Source organism: Hippoglossus stenolepis, chromosome 4 (genome assembly GCF_022539355.2).
Source record: "Hippoglossus stenolepis isolate QCI-W04-F060 chromosome 4, HSTE1.2, whole genome shotgun sequence".
Lineage (NCBI taxonomy): Eukaryota > Metazoa > Chordata > Actinopteri > Pleuronectiformes > Pleuronectidae > Hippoglossus > Hippoglossus stenolepis.
This window is the reverse complement of record NC_061486.1, coordinates 16706918-16729571: the sequence shown is the minus strand read 5'-3', so window position 1 is coordinate 16729571 and position 22654 is coordinate 16706918. Positions and strand designations below refer to the sequence as shown.

The window sequence follows — 22654 nt, the reverse complement described above, 5'->3', positions numbered from 1 at the left end:
AAATGATCTATTGATGGAAAGCTTAATGTAAGTGATATTATAAGTTAAACAATCCCACACAGCTAACAGAGGCAGAACAAATTACATATAACTGAAAACTAGTTTTATATAAAAACACGAAAACCTGCATCTTAGTTTCACCTGACACCAATTAGCAGTGTCCCAGATACGGCTGGCAGAAGTCAACACAACATTAGCATTATCTGAACTGAATGAACGGGCTCATTAAGCACAATGAACTAACCGCTCTCAAGCAACATCATAACTGTATCTGTGTGATGTCACTTATCATATGATATAATATTATGTAGAATAATCACGGCTCAGTATAAATTGTAGGGAATACTGCCGATCCCTGTGCACATGTTGCACCTCTGTGAGGTTGGCACCCCGTGTGATCATTCATATATTGATGAAAATATTAAAATAAATGTTATTTCTTTGTGCATTTTTCTGAACAAGTAAGAACAAGAAAGATGAGAAACCTTGTAAAAATATCAATAAAGGTGAGACCCATGTGCAGAGCAGGTAGGTGCTGAGTGGGCTGCATCATTATGATGTGAATGTGGTTTGTGTTATCGTAGTTTTCAGTAGGATATTGTGAATAATAATTGTTATATTTTGTTGTATTCTCGTTACAACTGTAGAAACAGTTCCGAACTTAACTCCAACAGACTTAGGCAACACTGATGAGTAATAATAATGAAGAAAGATTAAAGCTCTAAAATGAACCACTTACCCAGAGCCTGAGAGGCAAATGCTGCCATGGCACTCTGCAGCCGGTCTGGTCGGACTGCCTGAACCAATAATAGCTGAGGAGATGGGAGAGCAATGAATGGAAGGGACAAAGTAACAGCAAATATCAAACACAAATGTTACGTATCATAAAAGCCCCCCAAAAAACAGCCTACCTTGGAAACACACCCAATACTAAATTAACAGAGGTTGTAGATTTTCAATTATTATATGTTAGAGCACAATACATAAAATATGTTTCACCTAAATTGTACGATTTGTTGTTTTCTTTACTCTAGAATGGGCCTTTATATTTAAATACTATATTTACATCGGGAGTGGGTCCTCTCTATGGAGGCCACCATGTTTTTTTACAGTAGTCCACACTGGACAAAATAAACACCTTTTGAGTTTTTATGACAACTGAAGGCTGCCCCAGGTTCTCTGTCATGTTTGGAAGGGGAGGCTGAGGTGAGGGGTATTCAGCTGCAACATAACACTTCACCACTAGATTTCACTGAATTCTACACACTGAACCTTTAAGTGATGTTGTGATTTTGTAAAAAGATAAAGTGATGACAGTTGAGTTATGGTCATTTAAAATCATAACAGGCCATGTGAGTTTATATCACACATGGAAAAAAAATATAATAGATCATAGTAGCTTTAAGAGTTAATCAAAAACTATTCTGCAGGTTATATGTTTAAGCAGAAATGGGTATGAACTGTACTCAACGTTTCATCCTTAACCAACAAGGTTCATACTTCTTTCACAGTTAAGAAGTATGAACAGAAATGTAATGTGCTTTATAAATGTCCAACCCCAACCACATGGTAGCACTAACTAAAGCTAAAGCTAACTACACATCTTTTTTCTGACCTATGTTCTTGAGACAATTTTTTTCAAATCTGCAAATTGACAGGGAAACGAACTGAGCTGAAAGTAGAACTTTCTTGGCCATGGTAACACAAACTGTGTGTGGACTTCTGAAATGGTCTGTAAATAATGATACGTTTTCTTTTTTTTCTTCAATTTGGCTGATGAAATGAAATGAGTGGTTTTGATTGAAAGCTGACCTGCTGGGAGTGAGTAATCTTCTTGGCAACGGAGGATGGGATTTCCTGTTCACACTGTGAGCTCTGCGAGAAGGACATCCAAAGGTCTGAGTCACTCAAACACAGAGACTGGTAGAGGGCTGGGAACGTAGCCTGTGAAAGAAGGATGGCAAAAGTTTCAACAGGTGACTGACAGATTAAAACATTTAATCATGCAATTCAATAAAGAATAACTTATTGGTGTTCTATATAAACTGCAGTAAACTTTTCTTTGAAAGGATAACGGCTGGATGGATGTTTACTTTAAAAATAGCCACCGCTCCATGTCTCTCCAGATCAATCCAGGAGGGCAACTCCTGCCGAGAGAGGGTTAAGTCAAATTCAGAAATAATAACATGTTGATGAATATAATGGTTTTCTCATTTTGACCAAAAAATAAAAATAAATTAAAAAAAATTGCTGCATGCTCACCTCCTTCTTAAACATTTCTCCTACGATGGATCCAGTGAAGATGTCCCACTCCTAAAACAAAGGAATAATGATTATAAGTTGACATTTTTCAGATCCAAAGCGTCTATTTTTATATTTAAAGCTAGGGTTGGTAATATTGGAAAATCTAGCAGGCGCAGGCTACACTCTCCCACTGGCCTTCTGATCAAGACTAGGCCCCCAAAACACATGAATGCGCGCTGCCTGACAACTGCTAGAAGCCAACTTTTCTGTGACTAGCTTGTTAACTAATAAATAATATTTGCACTGAATGAAATGATTGGTCGTATTTAATACAGTCCTGTGAGGACCACAGTGTAGGCCTCTTCATTTTTTTAGATTACTATATTTATTAATGGCTATTGGGAACTGATGAGGATTTCAACAAATAAGATAAAAAAGGCCTTGAAATCAGCATCAATGGTTGCCTTAATACAGATACAGCAAATACTCACATTCTCCTGGAAGAGTTCGGGGTGCATGCCTTTCACAAAGTGCATAGCAAACATCAACTGGTCAGCCTGAGGCAGAGAGAAGGAGACAGAGGGATGTCACATATGAGAACATGGCATTTCCTCTTGTACAAAGCCTAACTACGAACAATGAAAGTCATGGTAGAAAAAAAAGAAACTTTAGCATCTTATTCACATGAGGCCCTCATATTCCCAGTGCATGATAAGCAGCTCAGCCAATTTATCTTAAGGGCTTGTAGAGGTTTGCTACAACCAGACAAAAAGCCCAGAGGACGTCTAGAACTACACTGGCTGTTGTATCATCCCGACACTGTCTCTCTGTCTCTCTTATCTGCTGGTCAAGTTTAAGAGAGATAACAGAAATAAGCTGCTAATAAAAAAGCTTATCCCACCCCCACCTATGAAAGAAAACAGGAAGACTTTGAGCAAGAAACTTCACTGCCCAGTAAATATGGCAGGAAGAGAAACAGGGAAACCAAAGCAAGTATTTACGCATTTATACACACACACACAAACACAAACAAAAATGCAAACACAATGATGACGCATGAAAGACTTTAATTAATCAGTTTTTTCCCCATCACGAGCTTAAACCCTTCTATAATCACAAAGCTTTCTTTAATCTTAATACAAATATCTAATATATGGTGAAAATTATTGTAAAGAAAAGTAGAAAAAAAACATATACGTATATGCAAGCATGTTAACTGTCTATAGCACTATGAGTCCATATGATTTTTTTGACAGCTAGTAAAGCATTAGTAAAACCTGCCAATGTTGTGTTTTGTAAAGTGGCTATAAGTCAAATGACTGTATTCATATATTCACAGTAGCTGCTATCACTGCTACCAGATACAGGCTCTGTTGAAAATTAATTTGATCAAATCGTAAGACAACTGCGTCTGTGCGCATCAACATGTGTGTATGTGTCAGAGAGAGAGAGAGTCTGTGTGTGTGTGTGTGTGTGTGTGTGTGTGTGCGTGTGTGCGCGCGTGTGTGTACTGCTGCCATCCTGACACTCTGACAGGAACCTCAGTAGACAGTACAACCTGTTATATGTCACACTTAAGCACATCACGACATCTCAAACTACTGCATGTGCACAAGAGATGCATTGATATGCTCAAACGCAAAGTCAACGCCCTGAATGCTTCTACCTGTCACCACACTCACATTGAGTCCATATATAAATAAGGGTTTGTATATAGACATCAATATACAAATGCACAATCTTATTTTTGCCCATCTTTGACTGTTTACTACTTTAATCCTCTAAACATATAATCTCCTGAGTGAACAACCCTTCAGTGTGCAGCAATGTGCTGAAAAGAAAAGCTTTAATGTTGTTGTTGTTGTTGTTGTTGTTGTATCTTCTCTATGGACAAAGTAGGAAGATTCACTAGGGTGCTACGCAGAGTTTAGTGAAGTGACAAAGCCTACTATTGTTGCATCTGATTCACTTATTTTGTCACAGCATCGTTACGGAATCTGGGGTGGAATATAAGAACACTGTCTTCCTCCGTCTATACTGTGTTTTTCATTGAACAATTCATTTGTTTTTCCAAAGTTTGTTTTATTGACAAAGTTTCAAATATTATACACACTGCAGTGTTTCCCACAGAATTAATTCGGTCTGTGTCAGTAGCACAGGTTCACCTGCACGTGCACGCAGTCTGCTCTCACACGCAACTGAGAGTCAGGTACACACACACCAAAGACCAAAAGAGAAATTCTCACGTGAGAGAGAAGTGAAAGCTGAAACTCTGAGGTCTGACTGCGTGGAGGGTAAAAACTTTATGGACGATTTAAATTTAATCAAGCTGCACCAAATTTCGCATACTCTTCAGTCCCCAAAATTATGGATCTTCCCCTTTGTCCTGATCCAAAACCTTGATGGATTCTTTCTTGGTCTCATTTTTCCCCAGAATTTTGGTGAAATTGAATTAGTAGTTATTGCAAAATCCTGTTGACAAACAAACCAATGGACAGGGACAAAAACAAACCATCCAGGGCGGAGGTAATTAATGGCATATATTTGTAATTCAATACACTACCCTGTCAATTACAAAAACACTATTAAATATAACATAGCTATAACTGATATTCACAAGCTATTAATATTAGATAGACAGATCCAGGCAGTACGAGTAAGCATGATCCCCACATGTTTCGTTCAGTACATTTATTTGAAGAAAATGAAAGCTGTTCCAAATATAAAACATCTCATTATAGGTCAAATGACACAATCTTTCAAGAATTATTTCAGGCCCTGAGATAGAACAAATAAAAAATATCTTTGTTCATGAGAGGTTCAACAATCGATATTTAGTTGAGCAGCCCTGCTTATTTATTACAGCTTTGATGTATCCAGCTATGCTCAATCAATACCTTATTAAGCTGAATCAGTTGTGTTTGTGGTGGAGTTTAACACAAAAACAGAATAGTCGTCTGGGTGCCTCCCACTGCCATAACAACAATACAGATATTTACAAAAAAGGTGTACATGGTACATTCTGATCTTGATTATCTTTCCCTCGCTAATTATTCTCTTCTCTTTTTTCCTTTTCCCTGTGCTCGTCTTTTTGTCCTCCCTCACTAATTATCCACCTTTATCTTTTCATTGGACGCCTCCTCCACCTCTCTCCTTCTCTCCCTGGAGTTACCTCTTTGGTAACACAGATGGGGGTGTCGACAAGAGCACTGATAATGTAGTCTAGTGTTTCCTGTCTGCTAATAACTGGGCTGCAGCGTCTGTATGTATGTAGGTATGTGTGAGAGGTGGTCAGCAGTTCACAGCCCCCCACAGCCATCCAAACAGACACACAAAGACAGAGGAATTACATTTACTATTTACTGCCTGATCGATGCAACAACTGCTGTGTTAGTCAATATTTGACACTTAATCAGTGTGTTAATGGCAGAGGTTGGACTGGATAAGTCTGTAAATGTGTGTTCATCTAATTGTGCATTTGGTCTAAGAGATCAATAAGAATACTACTATGCTACTTCTTTGCTTTAGTATTTACCAGAATATAGTGGATCTGCACCAGTTGCAAACAACCAACCTTGTTTCTAAAAAACACCAAACTGACCACTTAAAGCATGTCAACTTTAACCTTTCATTTTTAAATGTTCGGTAGAGAAGACATGGCAAATTGTGATGGTAGTGAGGAAAAAAAGGATTGGAGTAATGTAGGAGTATACATGTGAAGAAATATGTCAAGGTAATGCATTCGTGACGACATCAGGTAGCTTAGCAAAATGATTTCTTTATGGCTTTGAGTAGAAAAAGTGGATTTATTTCTTTGACCCAGAATGATTTGTGTTTATGGATGATTTTTGTTTCTGGAATAACAACGCATTATTTTAATCAATTTCATAAGGAACTACAGGGTAGAAATAAACCTTGCAATTAAAATGAAAAAAACATGGTTTTCAAAATGAGCTGATCCTGTTTTGCAATTGAAACTGATCTAATGCCTCAAGCAAAATGCCTGATTTGCCCACTCATCCCACCACTCACTATACTGAGCAAACCACTGCAGTGATGACAGGAAACTTAAACATGGTCAAAACCACATTTGTTTAAGTATGTATGTGAGTGTGTGTATTACCTTGAAAAGCGACCGGCAGACATATTCATACACCATATTCTTCAAGCTGGACTCCAAAGCTGCAATCCTGGCTTCAGTATTCTCTACTTCCTAAAATACACACAAACACACACACACAAACGTGTACAAACAATTAGTGAGGTGAGAGATAAAAAGGATAAGGGCCATTAAACTGGGTGAGTGGATGTTAGACTGGGGGATAGTTCATGTCAATGTGTCTGTCCATATCTCTGTTCTGGATAAATATGAGCCAGTTGTGCAAGTGACGATGAAATGAAAAAGTTAGAAGCAACGTTTTTTTCCAAAGCGTCCCAACTTTCTGACACAATGAAAAATGGTTAACTTGTATTTCTTCCCTTTGTTTTTTAGTCTTTTTTTTAACCTCTGATACACAAATTGCCACGGAAAGATCAGACCAGAGAGTTGAAGTTTGTCTTATAGTGTCTTAAAATATTTTGGGACTTTTGCCGTTACTGAGAGGACAGTGCAAGTGTGAACTGGGGAGAGAATTGGGGAAGACATGCAGCAAAGGGCCCAGTCTGACTTTTTTCTTAATTTTTTCTTTTTCCATTTCACATTTTTGACATTGTGTATATACATTCTTTGACAGTTGGGGGAAAACACGCAGCAAGTTACGGATTGGAACCAAACCTGTAGCCGCTGTAGAGGACTCGAGTCTCTGTACGCAGAGATCCGGCTCTTTGCAGCATGTCTGCAGCCCCTACTTTCTCTCCACATTTCACACTTGCACTGTCCTGTCAATAAAGGTCTTTTGCCTTTATTGAGAGTGCGCCCACCAGCTCAACTGGTAGCATGGGCCCCGGGTCTTTGAGGCTGCTATCGGACCAGAGTGTAACTGTCAAAGAATGTATATGCACAATGAGACATAACAAAAGGAAGAAACTTAAAAATTAAACAGAAGGAGCAGACAGAGACAATCCAGGAGAATTGGACAGAGCTAAGATACTGCTGCGTGTGTGCTGATGTGTTAGTGTGCACATGTTCATAGTGTCATGTCAGACATGCAACATTAAAATTCTCCTTTAGATCTCGACCACCATCTGCAACTCATGGCAAATTAAACTTGCTCATTCAATACAAAAACAACCAAAAGTAACAAAGGGACAGAGAGTCGATGAATAAATGCACTTTTATTACACCCTCTCACACACACAGGAACACACACATACCACAGTACATAACAGTGGTGACCAGCTGCTGCCCGGTGACATTCTTGGATGACAGCAGTGGCTCTAACAACCCACAGAGGATTTGGGGAATTAGTGCTCAATCTTTCAACCCAGTGTGTGTGTGTGTACTCTGGTTATCAGACAGCGTTTAGGGGCTCAGATGGAGAACTGCAGTGTGATGGACAGTCTGTGGAGCTCTCCAGCTGCACAGGTCAGATTGAGATAAACCTGCTGATAAAAACAAGCGACCTCAACTGAAACAAAATCATCTAAAATAATCTAAAAGCAAATGGAATTAACTTCCATTTATCCAACACTTTTTCTTGTGCTTCATGACCCAGGGCCAACTCAAAGCACACAGCTACTGAAAGGAATATGTGGACAAGTAAGTATAAAAACAATAAATGGACAAATAAAAGTCCTGCACAAAACCCCCTAGAAAATATAATTAGCTGTAATATGCCAAGCTAACCAGTTGCTGGCTGTAGTCTTATAATTAACAGACAGAGAGTGGGTAGGTGTATTTAGTTACCTTAGTATTAATTGGCTTATGTTAAGCTAAACATGTAAAATTAGAACAAAACAATGTTTAATTAATTATGATGATGCATCATTGGGACAGTATTTATATGAGGCTTTTTTTGTCCTATTGACCACTCAAAGCGTTTTACAGTGCAAGTAACAATCATCCATTCACCCACACATCGGCAGCACTAGAATCTTGCTCAAGAACACTTCGGAATGCAGACTGGAGTAGCCAGGGATTGAACCACCAACCATCTATTATAGTGGACGCCACACTCTGTCTCCTAAGACGAAGCCGTCCAGGTATTCTGATCATTACCTTTACCAGTTTTTTGCTTGAATGTTTCTGCAACTTTTCTCTGGGTCACAACAAAGCACACAGACAGACACTGGAAAAGGTTATCCTCCACAAAGCTCTGCTTGGTAATGTGTGCACCTGGGTTGGCATGACCAATGAGCCTCTTCAAATAATGTGGAACCAGGTAAAGTATGGTGTTAAATAGACACTATTGTGTATGGGTGTATGACATCAAGTTTTGCCATACTGGTAAACTCAAATATATGAGTGGGAAAAGTACTTCAAAAAATGCGTATTAGCATTTAATTTATCATCCAGTTGCATGAAAGTTTTTATTTTTATTTTGAAAGTGTTCAAACTCTACTGTGCTGAAAAGAAATGAAAGCACCACTAAGAGTTGGGTGGCATCCACTCACCGTCTTGGCCTGAAGAGCTCTTTGGAAGAGGCGTAGAAAAGAAGCCAGGCTGAAGCGGTACATGTTGTTGATCTTCGACAGGTCTGTGATGACAAAATACATCTTGCTGGCACTCTCTGCAAGAGGTAAATAGGCATCCCGCTCCTAAAGTAAAAACAAAGAGAAAGAGAAAAAGGAAAAGGAGAAGGACAGAGATGAAAAAGAACCAAGGTGCAACAGAAAAAAGACCACAAAATATTCAAGAGATTTAAAGAAAATACAAAATATGTATAGATGGCAGGGAGAGGGATTTGTTTGAAGATGCATGAGCAGACCAGTAGAGAAGAGAATATTTATTTTAATCAAGATGGAAGGAGAAAGGGAGAGAGAGAGAGAGAAGGATGAGGATAGACAGCACAAGGTGTGATAAGACAGGAAATGTGAGAAAAAAATCAAGGGGGTGCATAAGAGGAAGACAGAACCAGGGTTGAGAAAAAATAAATAAATAAAAAGAACAGAGAGAAAAGTACATCAACAGTTCTGGTGTAACACTGCACCCTAGAGGATGGTTATATACTGCCTCTACAGTGGAGCCTTGCTTGTGCAGCTTGTGCAGCTTGTGCAGTTTGTGCAGTTTGTGCAGTTTGTGCAGTTTGTGTATCTGTAGACAACTGAAATTTTTGTAAAACTCAAAATAAGATGATGCTTGGTTCCAGAAATTACACTTTGGTACAAAAGTGGAGTCATCTTACAGCCACAGACTGCGTAAAAATGTCCCCAAAAATTCCACATATTCAGTCTGTGACTTCATCTCTGTGAACTGTAATCTGTGCCTCCGTCTTCCTCCGTCGCTCGGTCTCCGTCACACCCTTCAGTCTCAATGCCCCCTTTCGTTCTCTGTCATCAGTGACTCGGAAGAGCACAGCAGTCGATGTGAAGGGAAATACCCAAGAGCTTCCAAACTTCTGAAGAGTGCTGATGATGATTGGTTATGACTCTTTAGTGATTCACTGGTTAATGTCAAATTGTTATTCACAATATATCTTGGTTTTTCAGGATCTGTCTGACCCAGGTATAAAAAAGTGTAAGACCTCGACTCATACGTGTAAGCTTACAAGCCACTACAGAAGACATGTTATGCTTTTTCAGTTTTTCTGTCCTCCAGTGTGTTTTAGGTTTTATTGCGTACGTAAAAGTTAAAATTTGGTGAAGAAAGCTCCTCTCCCCCAGAAAAAAATGCTCTTAAAGATCCTTAAACGCCTCATCAGCAGTCTTGCCGATATTTCCATATTATTGTGATGTCATGTGACAGCACAATACCCCACATTCGCCTAATGCACAAACGCTAACAAAGCCAGGTAAAGCAAGTGCAGAGGCCGACATTTCCTGCTTGAAGTGGTTGACCAATCACAACAGAGGCGGAAAATGTTGCATCTTGCTTACAAACAAACTGACAGGGGTGAACACACAACTTCCTTGGCGGAGGTAATTAATTAATCCACTTAAAAAAATGTATTCAGCAAAGGCTTTAAATGACCTTTTTTTGTGTGTGTATGTGAGAGTGTGTATATCTGAGGTCCAGTACCTGGTCCAGAGATGCCTGCAGCCTGTGTGATTCCAGCAGTGACTCCTGGATCAGGGCACTGCTCGCCTTGGTCTGGTTCAGACTGTCTATCAGCTCCCTGTTCTCCAGAATATTCCCCTGAGCTGTAGCCAGTGTCTGAAATAGGAAACAGACAGACGGATGAACAGACAGGTACCAACAAAAAGATCCAGCGAGGAGGCAGAGAGGGTGTCATTAATAAGTACGAGAAATGAAAAGAGGAGTATGGGAGAGGTATGTTGTTGTGTATCACTCAATTGGCTGAAGAGTGTGATCTTATAAAAGTTGCAGAGGCAAGAGATGCTGTTTTATAATGGTCAGATTCTGAATACTTTTTTATTCTTTTATTGAATCTCTCATCGAATCCCACGAGTCCCACACTTCACCCTGTGGAATCTATTCTCTGAAACGAACTGATTAAAATGTATTCAAATAAATTCACATAGAATAGATGAGAAAGCAGTGGAGCATGGAAATGTCGAGTTGAATATGCTCCTACAATTCTAGATTGATTACATGTCTAGTAGCAGTGAAGCACTGACATCCTGCTTTGGCACCGTGTTCCATTGTGAAAGTGTATATATACATAAAGCTCTGTGTGTTTTAGGACTTAGAGGGAGCCCACAACCTGTCGGATGTTTTGGTTCCATAGACTCATTACAGGGGATGTAAAATGGCTGCTGACGAATTTCACTTCAGAAGTTTGACGTGCATCAATAAGTGAAAAGAAAAACAATGAAAGAAAGTTTGTGATTGTACTCACTACAAACATTCTCATTCAAACGCTAAGGTTTCTGGAAAATAATTCAGGGAGACAATTTTGCCAACTGTTTTGTACATGTAGTACGAAAGAGACTTAATTGACAAACTAATAATTGGATATGCATCAATATAAGCTAAAATAACACAAATGTAACATTACAGGCACATAATGGTTCCAGTTTCCTACATTTTGATCCAATTTAAAAGGTATAAAATAGTTACTGAATATTTAAAGAACAGATTTCCACTCTGAACTGAGCGAGGTTGTCCCACCACTTAAAGTGGCTCAGTACATGAGTTCAGCGTCAAGCAGTGGTGCTTCTGACTGGGCTGAGTTACAGACTTAATTGTCAGTGACAAATCACATCCCTGATGCAACAGTGACTCCTCCTGCATGCTCTGTACATATTATCTCATTCTGGCTATGACATTCTCCTTAGGCTAACAGTGGGAGTTCCCTAGTGCAGCGAGAACTGAGCATTCCACATTTACAAATGGTCTAATGGGGGGGGGGGGCGCCACTAGAATTACCTTGCTGACAGTTGAATGTGTCAAATAATGGATTTCCATCCACATCCATGAACTCAGAGCCCAATTTCTGTCGGTATTGTAGCATTTTTTTCTAAAAGTTCTACTATTCTTGACCAAGAAGAAAAAAACTTGATTATTATGAAAAACTTGATGAATTGCATCCTAAAGGGAAACCTTTTTGTACCAAAGAGCTGTATTACATAACAGCAATGACAGTGTAACACACTCACTTTCTTCTTTATTGTCTTTATTTATTCCTCCACTTATATCTTCACACTTTTCTTTCCGGAGTCATCTGTAATTCTCCCCAAAGTACACTCATAAAGCGCCCCTCATGGGTAACTTGGTCCAATGTATATATGTCATCTGTCATTTTCTATTGCCTCTGTGACATTGACCTTGCCCAAATATTATTGGTCACAATAATTTACTGTATTTTGGGGGGAAATAACTGGAATTCCCTAGTAACTGTCTGTGTTTAGCTCAGGCTTTCAGACTTGGACATTTTTACTTTCTTTGTACTTGTGTCTCTAATGTCATGTTGTGGCACCTGATAATAAAATATATTTATGTCTCAACGATAGACTAGTTGAAATGATGGAAGATGTAAATTTAGTAATACCCTAAAATCTGATATTAAGACCATCATGTCTACTGAATCACAGTCAGTATGAACAGGTATAATTAGATCACATATGTGCACTGTATTATATCAGTAGATGATCCTGCCCCAGGTTTTATACCCAAATTGGAGTATTTACTTCTATTTGCTCTAACAGTGTATGCTGTGTGTCTGCATGTATACCTCTAACAGGGATTCTTCCAGCTGAGCCAGTTGTATTTTCTTGTCTTCCTCTTGTTGCAGAAGTCTTGTTTTCTCTGTCTCCAATTCTGGCTTCTCTTGCTGGATGGTCAAGGCTAGGAGCTAGACACAAGCATAAAGACATGGTCACAGTGGACACACAGCATGACAACACACATGCAGTATGACTGCAACAAACAACATATAGTCTATATATGCACTGTAGTATTCTACTATAAAAACACTTGTTCCACATGGATAAAAAAACTAAATCGGTTCAAACTTCTTATTTCATTGTATTATTGTATTATTGTATTTGAACAAAACATCACCACAGACTTTGGCCTTAAACACTGTGAAGTCTCATTAACACTGCTGCAACAAAGTGTGAACAAAACTGAACGAAGACTCAAGATGGTAACATTTCCTGCCGAGCAGTTGCAGTCGATTTTGTATCTGTGAGTGTGGGTGTGCATTACCTGTCCTCGTAAGCCTGCCCGGGTGGTAGTAAAGTTGACCTCTGTAACCACGGAAACAGCATCGGGGGGGATGAAGGGAGAGGGGTTCCTTGTCGCCAGGAAGAGACGGAAGTCCTCGTTGTAATCGATAACCTTGTCTCCTATCTGCACCACATATCTAGGGCCTGTGTGTGTGTGTGTGTGTGTGTGTGTGTGTGTGTGTGTGTGTGTGTGTGTGTGTGTGTGTGTGTGTGTGTGTGTGTGTGTGTGTGTGGTGTGTGTGTGTGTGTGTGTGTGTGTGTGTGTGTGTGTGGAAGTTGGAAAGAAAGACAGGGAGTCTCTGTTAACAACATACACTCTATCAAACAGTGGTGTAACTTTGTTTTCAATGGCCACTTTAAATTCTGTCTTCACTCGTTTGCATTCTGCCCTCGTCTCGGTCTTCTAGATGTCTGCAATGCAGTGCTGCCATCCCTTTGTCTCGCCTCTTTTTTCAGTCCTGTTCGACACAACTTTTAAGTGAATAACTTGCCCTTTCTCACACTTTCTCTGCGCCCACTCTCTCCGCGCTTCAAATAACAACCGCCTCACCCTGGATGAACCAGAGCCTTATGAATCACCCTCATTTTCCAGAGGTTGGTGCGTTTCCAACCTCTGTTCGGTAAGAAAATACTTAAACAAAGAAACTGAAATATCACCAGTTATATCAAAACTTTAAGAGCAAAATACACATAGGATGAGGTTGTTAATATCTTTTAAATGTTATAGATATTATTATATTCATTATTATTAATTTGATAAATTCAAGTAGTATTTCAAATGAATTAAATCCTATAATTGAATATATTAAATAAATCTGCATGCTTATTTTATAGAGGAAATAGGAATTCCAGTGGCTCATACCACCTTTTCTGGGGACTAATTACCATCACTTCTTAAAATTAACAAGGAAAGAATGAGGCTTCATAAATGTGCTACATACATTCATATATTTGTCACCCGAGGTATGTATACTGTATATACTGCCGTTTTCAGACATTAACTCCGAAATTGGGTCTGCAGAGTTTGCCTTTCTTACATGAAGAATGCAGGAGGCATGACATGACGTATGAATTCCACTGTGGAAATCGCGTTTTTGTGTAAACCACATCGACACCTTTTTATCGCCAAAAGCTCTTGAATCTCTTTGTCTTTCCAGTCTGACTTCTTCATCTGTGTCTTTTATGTGTGTAGCACCTCTTCTTCGTTCTGAGATATTTATATTCTTTGAGTTTTTTCTTTCACTTTAAAATAAAATTTGATTGATTGACTTTGCATTTGTTAAAAACTTGGTCAACACGCCCAGCTGTATTCTCACATTGGCTCACTCGGACATTTTGCAGACACTTTAAGTTGCAGAAAATGTTTGCAGCAACTCTGACATTTGTGTTTCACATACAGCTGTTCTGGAAAATTTCAGGAAAATGTCCAGACTTCAGTGCATGTCTGAAAGCATTTTATGTGCCTTTAGAATGAACTTGCTCACAGTTAAATGTGACAGCTCTTGTTTGTCATATAATGGATTTCCATGCACATCTATGAACTCAGAGCCCAATTTCTGTATATATTGTAATTAAAGCATTTTTTTCTAAACGTTCACCAATTCTAGACCAATTGGAAAAAAGAAACTTGATGAATTGCTGCCTAAAGGGAAACTGTTTTGTACCAAAGAGGGGAATTACATAACAGCAACTACATGGAAACACACTCACTTTCTTCTTTATTGTCTTTATTTATTCCTCCACTTATATCTTCACACTTTTCTTTCCGGAGTCATCTGTAATTCTCCCCAAAGTACACTCATAAAGCGCCCCTCATGGGTAACTTGGTCCAATCTATATATGTCATCTGTCATTTTCTATTGCCTCTGTGACATTGACCTTGCCCAAATATAATTGGTCACAATAATTTACTGTATTTTGGGGGGAAATAACTGGAGTTTCCTAGTAACTGTCTGTGTTTAGCTCAGGCTTTCAGACTTGGACATTTTTTTCTTATGTTGTGGCACCTGCTGCTAAAAATAAAATATGTCTCAACATCAGACTAGTTGAAATGGTGGAAAATGTTGATTTTTTGAATACCCTAAAAACTGATATTAAGACCACCATGTCTACTAAATCACACTCAATATGAACATGTACATGGGTGCTGTGGATATTCAGTAAAACGGTCAATATCTCAGTGTCAATTTACCTTAATATTTTACATATCATAATGTTTTTCATGGTGCACAGAGCATAGATCGCCCTTTATAATTGAAACACAGCTGACACATACAGGCGAGTAGTCAAACCTTTCATGAGCAACAAGTGGATGGTGAAGCCTCTAAATTACACCTAATATAATTTCCCCCATCCCCACTTGGTATTTGAGTGGTGTTTGTGCTTGTGAGAGTGTTTGCTTACCCTGTGCTATGAGGTCCTTCCTCAGCAGCGGATAGAGCACAGGTTCAACTCCATCCATCTCTTGGATGATGAGAGTTTTTCCAAATCTGACCGCCAGCTCCAGAGATGTCATGAAGTTACTGTCCTGCAGAGAGCGAGCACGCAAACACGAAGAAATGTTAACATGAACAGCTTTAGAGGCTCCTGCTGTCAGTAAAGTTTCTGTTCCAGATTAGGGTAAATTCATATGAAAAAAACACATCACCAGTATCCATGCAATGTGAAAATGTGTCAGAGTGTGTGTGTGTTTACCTGTTGGTTGATAACCTCGAGTCTGTTCTCTTTGAGATGTGTGCGTAGCCACTCTGTAGCTCGGGATGACGGGTCGATCAGGAAGGGACAGGCAACACTCTTGAGTACAGAACGACAACAAAGATCCCTGTTTCAGTTGATACGGGATAGTTTGACTTAGGAAGAGGCTCAGCTACTGAGGAAAAGGAGCTTTGTGTGCTGCTGTCATGCTTATCGGCATCCATCAGCATCACTCCAGGCAAAGAAACAAAGCCCACGACCGTTTCTCTCATCCGGTGCTCGTCTATTTCACGGTCTCTTGCTCAAGGATTCTCTTCACCTTCTCTACACCCGTTTATTTGTCAGTTCATCCATAATATTTTCTTATACCATGTACTGATAGAAGTAACTCAACTTTTTGTGTGTGTGTGTGTGTGTGTGTGTGTGTGTGTGTGTGTGTGTGTGTGTGTGTGTTTTAGGGACGTCACATCAACTCTCAGCGACTAACTCCACATGTTCAGTAACTACTATCATTGAGGTGATTTTTCATTATCTTGGAATATCCCTTGATTTCCATTGTATAAACTTGGTTGTCAGTTGTCAAAAACTACAGGAAAAAATTGTTAAGACATCTAAAAGCAACCAAACTAACTTTATTTAAAACATTTTTGTATATGACTATTTGTTGGGGAGACACACACACTAACACACATTAAAAAAATAAGCACACAAATGCTAAAATGAACTAGGTGAGGGCTAATAGGATGAATGATGTATCACTTCTTACCCGTAACTTGAGAGCATTGATCTGAAGGCAGTGAAGGCAAAAGAAACACACACGCACATTACGGACAAATGGAGGACAAATGGAGGACAAATAAATGGCAATGGCAAGTGCATAATTATGTTTTATATAGATGCTGGTTGTTGGAAGTAAATGCTGGTGTTACAATGATGTCTTTTAATTGAAAAGCATAAAACTAAGACAGATTTTAAGATAGAGAGGGGAGAGAGAGGAAAGACACAGGAGATTAAATTGCTTTAATAACATGGTTCATTCTATGACGTGTTTCAAAAACAAAAGATTTATATTTAGGGGATTAAAACAAAAGTAGAGAGATTAACATGGATTGACTGAAAGGTGATCTGATGTCTAACCTGTAGTATGACCAGTGCGTTCTCCATGGAGAGGTCATCAGATGGCAGCCCTTGGCTCTTCCAGATCAACTGCTCGCTCTCCGAGCACAGGAATGACCGCAAGTCAAACTCTGACACAAAGACACACAACATACCCATGATTGTTTGTTGTATTAATACATGTTCACTGAAAAGATCTCAATTCAACACTTGACAATTAACTTGGATGACTCAGCTGTTTGGGATTCACGTGCAAATCTCAAGCACGTCTCAATGGTTGCTGGGACAAATTATATGATAAGAGGTATTAATGAGTCAGCAATTAATGCTGAAAGATAGAATAATCTTACAGGTAATTTATGTGGATCAAACATGAATATCTCAATATAAGAGCTGATAGCAGGATTATGCTTTAAAGTTTGCACTTAGGTTAGCGATGTTCATTATGTATACTAGGTACTTATGTATATGAGTACTTAATATGTTGCATATTGCATTTTGTCTACTTATATGTTCCCAACAGGGATTAGACGGAGATAGCATTTCAATCCTGTCTGTCCTGTACATATGGCAGAGTTGACAATAAAGTTGTTTTTGACTTTGACCAACAGTTTAACCGTTAAACGACAACAAGAAGTTTGACCAACAACTACTAGAGGTTGATCTGTTAAAAAAGATCCTTGGACAGTGGTGCTATCTGAGCAATTATTCTCTACCCCAAGTCTCCAAGTGAACAAACTGTGGATCAGACAGACTATTTCCTAATGCCCGGTAATGAGCGGTGATTTTTATGATTGCCTACTGAACGTGAAGGAAGTTTACTCTCATTTCCATTAGAGTGGCTGCAGGAACATTCACAGCTAAAGCGGAAAGTTATGCTGACGTGTGTTTGCCCTAGACGCTGAAAACTGTGACCAAAAATTGATGTTGTGGATGGGTGATGAGTGAATCCATCCTGTTTATGCTGCTGTTTGCAGATGTAAAAATGTATATTGGTATTTTCTAATGTGTCAGACACTCATTCATTCTTGTCGGTTAATGGTTAATAGTTGGTTAAAGGGCGTTGGTTTTGGGTTAGGGTTATTTTTTTAAAAATACTTTTTGTTAGGTTATTTGATTATGTGATTGGACATAAGGATCCTTTTTGACTTTGATTAAATACATAGTATTAACATGATGGAGAAGAAGTAAAGAGCAGACGTGGAGTGGTTATCTTAAAACTCTCTACATTTATAAGTATTCAGTCAGTACTCATATTTACAAGAGACATGATCTTGAAGGTGTTGTGTATGTCCCTTATTTATCAACACAGTTCACTTTGTTAGGTGTGTGGGTAGAAGTGTGTTCGTGAAGGCTGTTCAGTGTTGGAATTGGCATATGCTGGCGATAGTGCTTTTGCCTAAATTGTATATTTACTCTGAAGTCCAGATTGAGCCATCCACGTCTCCAGACAGTGTCTTCTCCGGTCTTCGGGGGCAGCAGACAGATAGGTAATGAAGGCTGCAGCAAGCATGGCTCTCATTGGGAGTGTATCCAACTCATTCTTTATCTCAGACATCTGATTGAAAGAGAGACACGGTTAAGAAACAAACTGGATGGAGATGGGGCAGATGGGTGAGGGATCTGGGGGAGAAAAGTACGAAAAGAGAAAGACTCAAGAGGGAATAGCCATTACGACTGGAATGTAAAGAGAAGCAGGGATGAGAGAGGGGGAAGATGGAGGAAAAAGTGAATTATTTGATGCGGAGAAAATAAGAGTCTGCCACATGTGGGCAGTCATGCTCTGGCCACATGGGGCAGACTCCTCATTTCCTCCTCCAAACGTACAGCCCAGAATAAGGAATAAATTGCAGATTTATTGCGGTTGCAGATTTTCAGCACCATGTCACCACTGCACAATAACTAATTAAAACCCACCTTATCAGAAACATGGAGACTTGAACAACATAAGTGTGATAAGAACTCGGGGCTTCCACTGTGTACATTTTATTATCACCACTGCTTCAGGATTAGAGCAGAAGCAGAAGCGCTCTCACTCCCCACTCGTCCGCTGGCCTGCGCTCACATTGCACTTTAACAAGAAAACATCCAGTACTGACGGGATTAATCTGGGTTTGCGTGATTCTCTCGAGTCTATGAGGCAAACTTTCCCCTGAAACACATTGAACAAAGTTCACCTGCACAGTTGCTGGCTGGCCCGCCCCCCTGCTAAAAAAAAATACCTTAAATAACCATCTTTGAGGAAAAATGTACTTTGACTTTTTACTAGGCAGGGTGAAGGACCTATACTGCAGCCAGCCACCAGGGATGCTGATGAAGTTGCTCTTAATTACAAGACCAATCTTAAGATTAAGTCTTTCAAGAATAATAAACTGGGATTCACTTTAAGGGAGCAATCATGTCGACCATCTTAATATACAGTTGAAGGTATTAATACTTTCAAACATCCTGCCGCTCCCTAAACTTTGACTCAAAACTTGTTCTTTGCAACACGTATTCTATTGTTGTGTACTCCCCCTCCCATGTGCTTCAACCTTCCCCTGAAGCCTTTAAGCAGCTTAAAGACATTAACATATAGTAAACTTCATCTACCACACACTGTGCAGATGAAATAGGGACAAAGTGTGTACGTGAACACGCGTGTGTATGTTTGAGTATATGGAGATACTGTACGTGAGCAGAGAGTAAACTGGCTCTGTGGTGGTAGCCTTGAGGGAGGCAGTGAGCGTGAGGGTGTGTGTGTCAGGAAGAGATTGAGTGTTTTAATTAAGGTGCAGACAGATGCTGTGGAGAGGAGTAAAAACAGCCAGAAGGGACCCAAGACAGCAGGATTCATCCCCCTGTCATACTCACACGCACACGCCTTCACACGGACACAAACTTCTTGTTGCTCTTAGGTGGTAAATGAGCCTCTTTCTGAATAAATGTGTATAACCTCCCACACCAATACACACATCAACACACCCATACATCAAGGTACCTGTGTGTTCCACCGTGTGTGTTCTCCGTCCAGTTGTGAAATGAGCTGCTGGGCAGCAGCGATCGTATCCTGGGCTTTGTTCACCTCAGCCTCCAACTTAGCTGCTTCTGCAGTGTGACACTGAAACCTGAAGAAAGAGCAAGAAGAGGACAAGAGACCATTCAGTAGAGAAATGTGTTGTATGCAAGATCATTAAAGGTTTGAGAAACATTCGGGCATTAACTTAATTTACAAGATAGATTAACTCTCAGGAGTTGCCAATCACATGATCAAATCACATGACTGGTTCACTGCATCACAGTGTTAAAAGCAGATCCACTTAGAGTGCTTTCAACTTCAGTTGGAAGTGCTGACTTTAACTCTTGAGATGTGATCGTATAAATACAACAAATGCTACAAAGAAAAATACAATTTATGATTACACCTGCTTTTAAGCCTATATTACTTTATGTTTTATCAGTTTACAATTATGTTTTCATAATTGTGACTCTTATTTACATTTTCTCACAAAATGTGTTGAGCATGTTTGTGCGTGTTATAGTAAAAAAACATAATTTTCAAAATTTGATTTTCTTTTCTTTCATTTTTCTTTTACAATATGTTGATATACAAGATCAAAGTGAAAAAACTAGGCCTGATTTCAAAAACAGAGATACCAAACAAAGTCATGGTAAACATGTTTGTGGTATAAAACTGAAAAATCAAAAGCTTAAAAAAAAACTCCTAAGGGTTAAATAGATAGTAAATATAGGAAAAAAAACTATTTAGTTCAGAGATTGAGGTGGAGGAGGTGGGGGAGGAGGATGGTGCAAGTAAAATGTATTTTTCTTTAGGTAGTAGAGATAAACGACACATAGCTGAAAAGAGCAAAGGTTGAGGAAGGAAGGGCAGCATCAAAGAATATAAAAGGTTAGGGCAGTTTGAAGTACACCTTTGTTGAACTTTGACCTGATAAACAATCAAACTGGCCAATGTCCAGCCATTAAAACGTGGTGGAAGACACTTGACCTTAAAACAGTATTGATTATTTACATCTTTTATTCATATAGCTGCATGCTAGAAGTATACAGACAGAACAGAGGGAGGGATGCTGCATGAATGGCAGCGAATGAGGGATTCTTTACTCTTAGTTTTTTGTTTAGTTTTTTCTATTGCAGTAGTTTTGAAATTATGTTTTATTACAAAAACATTATAATGGTTATTTATGAAAATAAAAAAACCGTAAGATTTTCATCCAAGGTGAAATATGACAGAAATGGAAAGAATCCGAGGCAGAAAAATAGATGGAAATTTGGGGGAAGGTACGTACTTCTCTTTCAACTCGCTGACTTTGGCTCCAACAGAGTTGAGCTGGTGCTCCAGCTTATTCTTCCTGCTCTCTGTTTTCCTCAGGTTTCTAGACACACACACACGCACAAAAACGGAAAAATATCTCACATGTGTATCACGTAGCTTGAAGCATGGGGTCATTACATAAATCACAACATTAATATGAGCAAAGTTGGAAATTTCAGTTTGCAACCTTTCACTTGTTCATGTATATAACTCATGACCAGGTGTGAGGTTGTGCTGAAGAAATCAATCATAAGTGTTCTCTGCGTGGTGTAGGTTCCTACTCATGCAGTCCGGCCTGCTCTCTCTCCAGCGGCTCGATCCTCTCTAGGACGTGGGAGTACTGGACGTTGGCTTTGACCCAGGCAGCCAGAGGAGCAGCTGCTGCACTCGCACGCTTTGCATTCTGACCAGAGCAATGACAGCATCACAAGTCAGAAAGAAGTTGGTTATAACAACAGCCCCAAAACAATCATGAGACCAAGAGAACACATCATCACAAGGTTAATAAGATCCAGCAACCAGAGAGATAATTCTCTTTCTATAACCATGGGTAGCTGACCTTGGGGTCAAAGGAGGCCTTGTTCCTGTTGAGCAGCTCCTCTACACTCTGACGAATCTCAGGGGTGATGTTCCTCACTTCGAATGTCGCTATGTCCTCCCTCACACCCCGCTTAGCCAGAAAACTACAGAAAAGATTAGTAAAGGGGAAAAAAACAATAAGCCAGAGGGTGGTGACTGAAGTATTAAAAGATATATGGTGTTAAATAAGCTGTCACTTCACTGGAAAACAAGCTTTTAAATAAAGCCATGTGAATATGTAGTGGGGAAATTTAAGTGTTGGGAAGAGATGACAAGTTAGAATATTACATCTTTTACACAGCTCCAACTTGAACAGACATTGATTCTCATTAATTTCTCCTAAATTTCCTGACCGTGTCAAACCTGTCCTCTCCTTTCTGCCATCACATCTAATCACTTCCTCTCACCTCTCTTTGGTAACCCGAGAAGTGTTGAAGAGCCTTGTCAGTTTAATTAGTTTACTACGTGGTAACTATCTAGCCATCCTTCTTTTTCACCCTTCTTCTGTCCATTCTTTTTACTCATTCTTCCCATCCCTTTCCCTTTCTCACCTCTTCATGCTGACCCAAGAGGTGTCGAAGACGCCCATCAGTCTCAGCACCCCCTCCAGGATGTCTCTGATGACGTCAGGGGGCATACGCAGCGAGCGGATCTCAGACAGAGCTTCAGGCTTAATGTTTCCCACTGCACGCTTTGACTCATCTACCAAAGGCTAGAGGGGGGGCAATGGTAAGCAGAGGGAGCGACACAAAGGGAGGGATAAGTAGAGCAGGGATCAGGGATGTGTAGGTGTGTATCACTAGTAACTGACAGATAACATCATACTGACCCCATTCACACCTGGTATTAAGTGGTCAGATCCGATCCCTAATACCACATGTCTAAGACGCATGTGGTCACTTTCTTACTTTTACAATAAGAAGGTCCGCCTACTCTGCTTACGTCCTCAGCATCAATAAAACATATCATTACTCTTCT

General features: G+C 39.5%; 1 protein-coding gene across 4 annotated transcripts in view; it reads right to left on the bottom strand.

Annotated features, from left to right (window-relative positions):
• Window positions 1–22654, bottom strand: part of LOC118106293 (cytoplasmic dynein 2 heavy chain 1) — a 106164-nt gene that overhangs the window by 38894 nt on the left and 44616 nt on the right. For 3 of the 4 annotated variants that reach the window (XM_035154711.2, XM_035154712.2, XM_035154714.2), the window contains exons 62-81: window positions 22228–22388; window positions 21657–21780; window positions 21379–21500; window positions 21072–21158; window positions 19763–19889; window positions 18199–18340; window positions 16804–16913; window positions 16433–16453; window positions 15667–15765; window positions 15376–15499; window positions 12953–13116; window positions 12477–12596; window positions 10361–10495; window positions 8797–8940; window positions 6368–6457; window positions 2736–2801; window positions 2263–2313; window positions 2094–2147; window positions 1813–1944; window positions 740–812 (exon numbers count right to left, since the gene is read on the bottom strand). In XM_035154711.2, the coding sequence (XP_035010602.2) occupies window positions 740–812; window positions 1813–1944; window positions 2094–2147; window positions 2263–2313; window positions 2736–2801; window positions 6368–6457; window positions 8797–8940; window positions 10361–10495; window positions 12477–12596; window positions 12953–13116; window positions 15376–15499; window positions 15667–15765; window positions 16433–16453; window positions 16804–16913; window positions 18199–18340; window positions 19763–19889; window positions 21072–21158; window positions 21379–21500; window positions 21657–21780; window positions 22228–22388 (2146 nt within the window). The remainder of the gene's footprint in view (window positions 1–739; window positions 813–1812; window positions 1945–2093; window positions 2148–2262; window positions 2314–2735; window positions 2802–6367; window positions 6458–8796; window positions 8941–10360; window positions 10496–12476; window positions 12597–12952; window positions 13117–15375; window positions 15500–15666; window positions 15766–16432; window positions 16454–16803; window positions 16914–18198; window positions 18341–19762; window positions 19890–21071; window positions 21159–21378; window positions 21501–21656; window positions 21781–22227; window positions 22389–22654) is intronic. The other variant, XM_035154713.2, reaches the window with a different exon arrangement.